The sequence below is a fragment of the Vigna unguiculata genome, chromosome 4, assembly GCF_004118075.2.
Source record: "Vigna unguiculata cultivar IT97K-499-35 chromosome 4, ASM411807v1, whole genome shotgun sequence".
NCBI lineage: Eukaryota > Viridiplantae > Streptophyta > Magnoliopsida > Fabales > Fabaceae > Vigna > Vigna unguiculata.
The window spans coordinates 42036337-42047095 of record NC_040282.1 but is presented as its reverse complement, the minus strand read 5'-3'; the positions used below and the strand labels follow the sequence as shown (position 1 = coordinate 42047095).

General features: G+C 33.2%; 1 protein-coding gene across 1 annotated transcript; it reads left to right on the top strand.

Annotated features, from left to right (window-relative positions):
- Positions 1-2260: 2260 nt before the first annotated feature.
- LOC114182686 (sirohydrochlorin ferrochelatase, chloroplastic) lies at positions 2261-9882 on the top strand. Its single transcript, XM_028069602.1, has 7 exons — positions 2261-2318; positions 7442-7504; positions 7630-7847; positions 7952-8013; positions 8469-8579; positions 9060-9152; positions 9488-9882. Exons 2-7 carry the CDS (start codon positions 7464-7466, stop codon positions 9587-9589), a joined length of 627 nt encoding a protein of 208 aa, XP_027925403.1. The 5' UTR covers positions 2261-2318; positions 7442-7463; the 3' UTR covers positions 9590-9882.
- Positions 9883-10759: the final 877 nt, after the last annotated feature.

Below are 10759 nucleotides of genomic sequence, written 5' to 3'. Positions count from 1 at the left end.
TAAACTTTAAAGAACTAAATTCAAACACATCTAAAGATAAGGGACTGTGTTTGGTTTCACGTCCGATTGACGTGTAATTGTTGTTTTAATATAAAATTATGTTATGTTTGGTTTTAAAATTGACTTTAAACTAAAAAAATCACATCCAAAGAGAAGCTAATATTATTAGTTTTTGCCTCTAGATAATCGATTTTTTCAAAATTACTTTTTCAACGCCGTCCCAAACACACTCTAAATTAGTTTAAAATTTTCAAAAATAATTAATTCTAATTTTTACTAAAAATTAAAGAAAAAAAAACATATTTAATCATTTATTTAATTCCAAATCGATTACTTCCTCTCTCATGTTTTTTTTATATATGTCAAGAAAATAATATAATAGTTATTTTTCTTTCCACTATTCTTTATTACATTATATTAAATATTTATTTTTATCTAAACTTAAAAACGAAATTAATTAAAATTTGTTTTTATAACAAATTTTGTATATAATTTAGTTTCAAATATTAAAAACGGATGATTGTAGTTATTTTAATTTAATAACGTTAATATTTTTATGTGCAAGTAATGTTTTAGATTAACTTTTAAAGTCATCATGTCAAATAATATAAAAAATTCAATCATTAACTTAAAATATCATTTGACATATTAAAATAAAAGTAATACAGTTAAGTTATATTTTAAAGTTATAAAATTATTGTATAAAATATATTTATCGCTATTATATTATACTTTTTAGTTTTAAAGAAAAAATGTTGATTTCTCAAGTTTATTTTGATTGACCCACGTATGAGAGGAGTAATTCGTGTAATGCACAAAGGAGAACTTAACGTAGACATGAGAAAAAAACAAGAAAAGCTAAATTGATTTGTGTATTTTGACCATAATACTTATGAATCTGGTTTCTTGCTCTTGTTTTTCTGTGACAAATCTAACAATATTTTTTGGTCCATTTAATTTAATACCTTATGAAAATATTTACATGTATCAATTTTAAAAGAGGAGTTGAATATAGTTTTAAGTTTTTTTTTTTCATTTTAGAAACTAAGTCGTGAATTAAATAAAGTCTAATGAAAAAAATTAACATGAATTTTAGTTTAGTTAATCTCAACTTTTAACTAAGTTGACATCCTTTTTAAGAACTCCTGAAGAGTTATGTTAACTAACAAATAATTATACTAATCACTTATAGTTTTAGTGACTACGTAAATCATTAACGGTTTTTTAAGTATGTTTAATTATCACTTATGTCATGGCTACAAATAAAAGAAGTTTTATTGCAAAACTAAAATATTTTAAGCATTAAATATGTTGTTGGTCTTTTAACAAATTTTAGAATTAGTTTATTTTAAAATTTGTGACCAAATTAGTCTCTCATATTTTGAAATACTTGAATTTAATCATTTTAATCAAATTTTGTTAAGTTTATTTGACATTTTAAACGCGTTTCACAATATTATTTGATTTAGCATTAAAGTAAAAATGTGTCAAACAATATAAACAATTCAAATACAATTCTAAAATGCGTACTAAACATCAAATAAACCAAACAAAATTTGATTAAAAGGATAAAATTCACATATTTTAGAAGATGAAAGACTAAATTGGTCCATAATTTCAAAACTAATTTCAAAATTTATTGAAAATTAAGGAACCAAAAATATATTTAACCCGTGTTTTAAATATATTTTATCTTCCGGTGTTTTTGCCTTTGCATAGTATTTTCAATATATTATTCATGTTTTATGTAATATTTTTATAAGTTGATAAGTAATTTTTGTATGCTTGCTAACATATTATTCCATACGAACCTTTAAGTATATGAAAATGTTGGGCCTTATTAATGGGCCTGGTTACTCTCACAAACACTATCTCAAAAAGAGGGGGTGAACTTAGTTATACTCTTCTATTTTATCATTTATCTTATATTTACTTATACTTTGTTACATTCCAAACTTGTGAGTTATACTTTTCTAAGAGCTTAGAAAACCATTTGGGAGAAAAAAGAAGAACAATGATACACTCAACTAATTATCTCACTAAAAATAAGAAATATTAAGCTTATTATAAAGTTTTTTTATAATTAAAATAAAGTTTCTTCAACTCTTAAAGAAAAACAGAGGAAATGTCTGTAATTTGTTTTTTTTTTTTTTAAATACGAAGTTTAAAGTTTTCACATGTTTCCATCTTCAATTTTTTTATTATTTTATTTCAATAAATATAAAATAACAATTTTTTTAAATAATGTGGATAATATCATAATATAGTCTATTGTGTATTGGGACCTTTTATCGGTAGAACCACCGCTTTCGCAACAGGTCCGTTCTCTTTTTCTCTGTTCTATGTTTAGGTTTTCGATTTCAATGAATGAAATTCGCGATTGTATGCAGCATGATCGTTTTAATTGCTTTTGAGTTTAATTTATTTGCCTCATTCAAAATTATGAATGCTATAACATTTAAATAGTTGTTGTAAAAGTGAACCAAAGATCATGGCAATTGTGTCTTCATCGCACTGTAACTTGATGATGAAGAAGAACACAGGGGAAAGATTCAAAGTGTGGAAGGATCAAATTAATACAACATTGGAGTATTTATAGGGAAAATGCAGTTTATAGGGAAAGAAAATAAGAAAAAAAATTATTGGGAAACTAAAATTAACTTATTTAGTGTAAGAATTGTTGAAATTAATCAAAGAGTTGTTTGTTTCTTTTATAGTTGCAATAACTATAATATTTCGTGTGTGATTGTAATAACTGTCATCCTGACAGTTTATATAATTTGTGTATTGCTGTTGCAGTTAATAAGAAAATTTTTATCCTGTTTTTCTCTGCATATTGTGTGTGTGCGTGACCTGTAGTGTTAGACAGTTCCAACATAGTGGTATCAGAGCACGGTTATTACGAACCTTGTTGTGAAAGAAGAGAAGGGCGCATAATTGTTAGAGTGTGCAGCCATGACCACTGCAGGTATCATACCAGGGAACTTGCCTGTGTTTGATGGGCAGGGATATGAAGATTGGTGTGTGAAAATGGAAGCGATTTTTGGCTTTCAAGAAGTTGAGGAGATTGTAAAAGAGGGCTTTCAAGAACTCCCTAAAAATGCAACGGACGATCAAACATACGCATACAAAATGAACAAGAAGTTGGACTGCAAAGCGAGAGTTCTCTTACATCAATGCGTTTCCATGAACATTTTCCAGAAAATCTCCAAGGCCACCACAGCAAAGCAGATTTGGGATGTGTTGAAACAAGCATATGGCAACGCAGGGAAAACTAAGAAGGTGCGTTTGCAATCGTTGCGAAGACAGTTTGAACTCCTTTCTATGACTGATCAAGACTCAATTGCGGAATATTTCAACAAGATCCAAACCATTGTGAATTCTATGCGTGTTTGCGATGACAATGTAACGGACATTCAACTCATAGAGAAGGTTCTCCGAACTCTAACCCCAAGGTTTGATCACATTATTGTGGCCATCGAAGAATCCAAGGATCTAGAGGCAATGTCGATTGAAGAATTACAAAACTCATTGGAAGCACACGAACACAGAGTTGTTGACAGGAAGAATAATGAGAAAGTAGTCGAACAGGCGTTACAGGCCAAAATTGGCCAAAATACCAGAGGTCGTGGTGGTTGGACTCGAAGAGGTCGATGGAGATCGAGAGGAGGCAGAAGTGGAGACAGAAATCATGATTCTACTTCCCGTTCCTCTCACATTAGCAGTGACAGGAGAGGAGGCACTCAATATAGAGGAAGAGGAAGAGATAACAAGAAGATTGTAGACAAGAGGAGAATCCAGTGCTACAATTGTGAGAAATGGGGTCACTACTCTTTTGAGTGTTGGCAAGATAATGATAACAAGAAAGGGAAGAAGACTGAAGAGGCAAATTTGGTGCAAGAGGAAGAAGGGTCTGATTCAGATCCAGTCTTGCTAATGGCAACCACAGACAATGATGAAGATTGCACATCCTGGTATCTTGATACAGGATGCTCCAATCATATGACTGGGAATCGTGACTGGTTAATTGATCTTAATCCACATGTGAAAAATAGTGTTCGGTTTGCAGACAACAGCACTATAATTGCTGAAGGGATTGGCAAGGTTGTGATTACTCGGAATGATGGGAAAACAGCGTATATGAGTGACGTGTTATATGTCCCAAACATGAAGAATAATCTTATTAGTTTAGGACAATTGCTGGAAAAGGGGTATGTGATGAACATGCAGCAAAATCATATAGATATTTATGATTCTAAGCAGAGACTGGTGATCAAGGCACCATTGTCCCGAAATAGAACGTTTAAAGTGCACCTCAATGCTACAGCAATTCAATGTTTGGCTGCCACTAATGTTGAGGAGGAGAGTTGGTTGTGGCATTATAGGTTTGGCCACCTTAATTTCAAAAGTCTGAACAAGTTAAGCAACAGTCAGATGGTGTGTGGTATGCCATCATTACGTTCTCCCACGAAACCGTGTGAGGGATGTTTAGTAGGTAAACAACCAAGGAAGAATTTTAAAACTGTTGCTCAACACCGATCACGACAACCACTTGAAGTGGTTTATTCTGATGTATGTGGGCCCTTGGATACACCTTCGTTCAGTGGTAGCAGATATTTTGTCACCTTTGTTGATGAATTCACAAGGAAGATCTGGTTATATGTGATAAGAGAAAAACGTGAAGTGTTCCAAATTTTTGTAAAATTTTGTTCACTGGTTGAAAGACAGGCAGAAAAGAAATTAAAGATCCTTAGGACAGACGGTGGAGGTGAATACAACTCCAAGGATTTTTGTGACTTTTGTACAGAAAAGGGAATAGTACATGAGATAACTGCACCCTACACACCACAACATAATGGTCTGGCAGAGAGAAGAAATAGGACCCTACTAGACATGACTAGATGCATGCTAAAAGCAAAAAAACTCCCACACTGCTACTGGGGTGAGGCAGTAAGCACCGCTGCCTATCTCTTGAACAGGTGTCCCACGAAGAAAATGAAAACTATGACACCAGAGGGAGCATGGTCTGGAATCAAGCCATCTGTCCAACACTTGAAGGTCTTTGGGTCAATCTGTTACAGGCACATTCCGGATGAAAGGAGGAAGAAATTAGATGACAAGAGTGAGTCTCTTATCTTGATTGGCTATCACCCAACAGGAGCCTACAAGTTATATGACCCAAGGAAACAACAGGTAGTGATAAGCAGGGACGTAGTTGTGGACGAGGCAGCAGCTTGGAGTTGGGAAACTGATGCAGTCCTACACATTCCTTGTGTTCTGGAAGACAAAGTGGTGACTTTAGAACCTAATACTGCTGGTGATTTTATTAGTGGTGATATTGTAGCTGATGACACTAGAAGATCCCATCGAACACGATTTCCTTCATCCAGACTTTCTGATTATGAAGTCTACAATGATTCTGAGATAGCAGATAATGGAGAAATGGCCCATTTTGCTTTTATGGCGGGTGCTGAACCATTGGATTGGAAGCAGGCTATTAACATCAAAGAATGGAGGAGTGCGATGCTTGAAGAAATTGAAGCTATCGAGAGAAACAAAACCTGGGAGCTTTCAAACTTACCTCTCAACAAACATCCTATTGATGTTAAATGGGTGTTTAAAGTTAAATTTATGCCAGATGGATCTATAGCCAAACACAAGGCTAGACTTGTTGCAAAGGGGTTCCTTCAAAGGCCTGGTATTGACTACACTGATGTGTACGCACCAGTAGCTAGAATGGAGACTGTACGCTTGGTGATTGCTATGGCTAGCCTTAACAACTGGAGAGTATGTCAACTTGACGTGAAATCAGCCTTTCTTAATGGCCCTTTGGAGGAGGAAGTCTACATCAAGCAGCCACCTGGATTTGAAATAAAGGGTCATGAATCACAAGTTTACAGGCTAAGGAAAGCATTATACGGTCTTAAGCAAGCCCCTAGAGCTTGGAACAAACTAATTGATTCTTTTCTATTCAAGGAAGGTTTTACCAAGTGCACAGTGGAATTTGGAGTCTATGTGAAGGTAACGCAACTACAAAATCTTTTACTGGTTTGCCTCTATGTAGATGATTTGGTTGTTACTGGGAATTTGGTGGCAGACATTGAAAATTTCAAGAGAGACATGAAATCACAGTTTGAAATGACAGATCTAGGCACTCTGAATTATTTTCTCGGTCTTGAATTTGTACACTGTCGTGAAGGGATATTTTTGCACCAGAAGAGATACACTTGTGAGATTCTAAAAAGGTTTGGCATGGAGGATTGTAACCCTACATGCACACCAGTCATGGCAGGCTTGAAGCTGACTGAGGAGCGAGGTGCAAAACCAGTAGATGTAACTCTATTCAAGCAAATTGTGGGATCTCTTCGATTCCTATGCAACAGTAGACCGGATATCAATTATGGAGTTGGTCTTGTTAGCAGATTCATGCACAATCCGAGAGTGCCACATATGGCTGTAGCTAAACATATACTAAGGTATTTAAAGGGTACAATGGGATATGGTCTACTGTTTCCTAAAGGGGATAAAAGCACTTTAGTTAATCTGGAAGCTTTTTCTGACTCTGATTGGTGTGGAGATAAGGTTGAGAGAAAGAGCACCTATGGTTATTTGTTCAGATATGCAAATGCACCAATCTCTTGGTGCTCTAGGAAGCAAAACGTGGTGGCTTTGTCATCCTGTGAGGCTGAATATATAGCAGCTGCAGAGGCTGCTAGTCAGTGCTTGTGGTTGGAAAATTTACTGGATGAACTTAAGGTGAAGTGTGCAAGACCTGTGCAGTTGTTTGTAGATAACAAATCTGCAATATGTCTTTCCAAGAATCCAGTTTTCCATGGCAGAAGTAAACATATTGAGACCAAATTTCATTTTTTGAGAGATCAAGTCAGCAAAGGTAGAATTGAACTGGTGCATTGTGGTACTGAAGAACAGGTTGCTGATATTTTCACAAAATCTTTCAAACAGACGAGGTTTGAAAGATTGAGAGAGTTCTTGGGTGTAAGGTGTTTGGACTCTTTGATTAAGAGGGAGTGTTGAAATTAATCAAAGAGTTGTTTGTTTCTTTTATAGTTGCAATAACTATAATATTTCGTGTGTGATTGTAATAACTGTCATCCTGACAGTTTATATAATTTGTGTATTGCTGTTGCAGTTAATAAGAAAATTTTTATCCTGTTTTTCTCTGCATATTGTGTGTGTGCGTGACCTGTAGTGTTAGACAGTTCCAACAAGAATCAGCTTTTAGAGAAGTTAATCTGAACAAAAACTCTCTTGTGCATAAATTAATTTGAACATTCGGTGAAATTTAGATTTTTTTTTTCTTCTTAATGGAACAGTATGTTTAAGATTATAAACGAAGTGATTTTGTAATGTGTTAATTCATTTTCTGAAGTAAAGAATGGTGGAAACTATAAATTTTGATTATTGTCTCTCTTCGTTGTAGGAGTGTTGTTGACTTTCTTCTTATGATGAAGTCTCTCTCAGTTCAATCTTCTACCTTCTGTAGGTACTTTTTGCTTTAATTCTCAATTATGTTTTTGGGTATCCCTTATCTTTCTCTTTGTATACAACATCTGAAATTTCTCCTTTTGCCCCTTTCTCTCATTAGCATTGTTCTTGTTGCTGCTACAGTTTTTCTTCACATGAAACTGGAACAAACCCTAGATATTTGCCCATCAAGTCATCAAATTTTCTCTGCTGTTCTTCCAAGCCTCGAAATTCGAGTGGATTTTTGTGTCTGAGCACTCAAAATGACGGCTTCAGAGAAAACTCTGGTGAAGTTGGTGGCGGAGATGCAGTGATAATTGTGGATCATGGTTCGCGTCGAAAAGAGTCCAATTTGATGCTTAGTAAGCCAAACCCATCTATTACGTAATCTACGTTTTCTGAAATTTGTTATGTACCTGGAATGCTTTAATTTGATGTCCAAATGTTGTGTTGTTTTGAATGTCAGATGAGTTTGTGGAGATGTTTAAGTATAAAACTGGTTATGAGATAGTGGAGCCTGCTCACATGGTAATTTTCTATAATCTGTTGAGTTTTTCATCATTTCAAGCACAGAAAGACTTAAGATAAAACATCAAATCTGAGTGATTGTAGATAGACACTTGAATCTGCTATAGCTTACAGGCTATTTATGAATTGTCATCTCTTGCCTAAATTTTAGTATAATGCTTCTTTCGTCTTGAAAAGCACTCTCTAGCATGCGTTGTTCTAGAATTATTTTAGGATTTTTAGCGTTTTCTGGCATGCACAATAAAACATAATTTTCATTGATGAGGAAATATAGTTGAGATTCGTGACCTTTCTTCATGTCTGATCTGAAATCTAGATCTATCTGTTAGAAATAGCAATAGTAATAAGTCAAAAATTCTTTGTGCATTTAGACATGTCGTTTTTTCCATTTCTTGACAAAATATTAAGCATGGAACAAATTAATTATGCTTTATAAAAGTATCATACGTTTGCAGGAATTAGCAGAGCCATCAATAAGAGATGCTTTTCAATCTTGCGTTCAACAAGGTGCAAATCGCATTATTGTTAGTCCCTTTTTTCTCTCTCCTGGAAGGCATTGGAGTCAGGTAGGTCTCAACGAAACTCGTACCTTTCTATAAGGTTTAATTAGTTGGATGGTACCCACTTTCCTTCAGATATGTCAGTTTGGTATCTTTTTTTAAAAGTGTGTCAATTGAGTCCTAACTTTTGAAAAGATGACTCAATTAGGTCTTTTTCAGCAAAAAATTATTAACACCGTTAACGGTATTGATATTTAAAATGACTTACAAAATTAAGTATTAATATTTATATTAAAATTTAGTGGTAAAAATCATGAATTAAGTTAACGGATTTAGTAATTTTTGTCTGAAAGGGATCTGATTAAGACAACTTTTCAAAAGTTGGGACTAGATTGACACATTTTTAAAAGTGAGTACCAAACTAACACATCTGAACGAAAGTGGGTACCATCCGACTAATTAAACCTTTCTATAAATTGTCAAAATGATCCTTTGACTTCATGAGGATAGAAAATAGGCAAAAAATTTCAACCCTACATTACACAGGATATTCCTTCCTTAAGCGCTGAGGCAGCAAAGGAACACCCAGATGTGTCGTACATTGTAACTGCACCCCTCGGATTACATGAACTACTTGTGGTATGATACAACTATCTTATGTATAATAAGTTTCCCTAATTGAACTGTTAAACATTTTGATGCATCTTTGTTTCACCTTTATAAAGTTTACATTCATCTGTAGGAACCTAGACTCTGTAAATTCTGTGTGTAAGGCATCTAATTTGATGTGGTTTTTTAAACTTATGTATTTGATGAAATTCCAAACCATGTTGTGGCCATAGCGATGGTTCATGTAGTTTTTCTCTCACCAATAGAGCTTTTCACATGCTTCTATGAGCATTCTCTTCTTTTTTTCTCAGGGTTGCATTGTATATGTCATTTTGAATTTGAACTTTAACGATCTTGTGCTACAGGATGTTGTGAACGATAGAATCAAGCACTGCATAAAGCATGTGGCTGGAGATGCAGATGAGTGTTCAGTCTGTGCAGGAACTGGAAAATGCAGACTCTATTAGTTTCTGAAACTATGATTCTTTTGAATACTGTTTCTGTGCTAGATGAGCCTGGGAAGCAAGGAATCTGTAAATTGAGTTGCAATTGTTCTGAGTTTGTGAATTCAGTGAGTTTATGTGGATTCTAGTAGGTCAAAAATTGCAGTTCCAAGAGCTACTGCTTCCCAAATGTAGTGAAGTTGAATATGATTAATATAGTTCGATGAAATAATTTGCAATGGCAAATTATCAATTATGCAGATCAAGTTGCAACTTATATTATATATCTATTCTGATGTCATGTTATATTTTTCTTACTCCAAGTTGCATCAGTATTTAACAGTAATGTAGAAGTTTCTCTATACAAGTTCCAATTAAGCACCAGTTTTTCTCTCTATTTCTTTGTAATTAGATTCCTTATTTGCTCGATATTGCAAACATGTTAAAGGTCTCTTTAGGTGCGTATACATTGTTTATTATAATATGAAAAGTGATCTTATTTTAAAAGTAGTTTTAACACGCTTTTCATATTGAACTGTTAAATGAGAATACAATCACAACAGTTCAATACCAATTATCTTTAATTTAATTCTTTGAAATTTATTTATCTTTTCTCTTGTAATATTTATTATTTATCATTGTAATACTTTTAAAAAAATATTAGACTAAATTTCCCTAAAATAAGCATATACATTTTTTGTTAACCTTAATGTAGAGAAATTTAAGTGTTAAACTTTAAGCTAGGAATTTTTCGTATTCAATTATAATGAAAAAGAAATATTCAATTATAATGAAAAAGAAAAGGATTTAAATGTAAATAAATTCTGATCATTTTATTTTATAGGTTAAACATGATTTTGGTTCCTTAACTTTCAGAAATTTTGGAATTAGTTTATTTCAAAACTTTAGACCAATTTAGTTTTTCATCTTTCAAAATATGTAGATTTAATCATTTTAATCAAATTTTGTTAAGTTTATTTGATATTTCAAGCAATCACGTTTCATAATAATATTTGATTTCACATTAAAGTAACAATATGTTGAAATATGAAGGATTAGATTGGTCAAACATTTTGATCGAAATAGACTAATTCCAAAATTCACTGAAAATTAAGGACTAAAATCGTATTTAACCCTATCTTATAATAATATCATCCTTAAAATGTCATTTAATTATCCTATTCAATTTCTTTT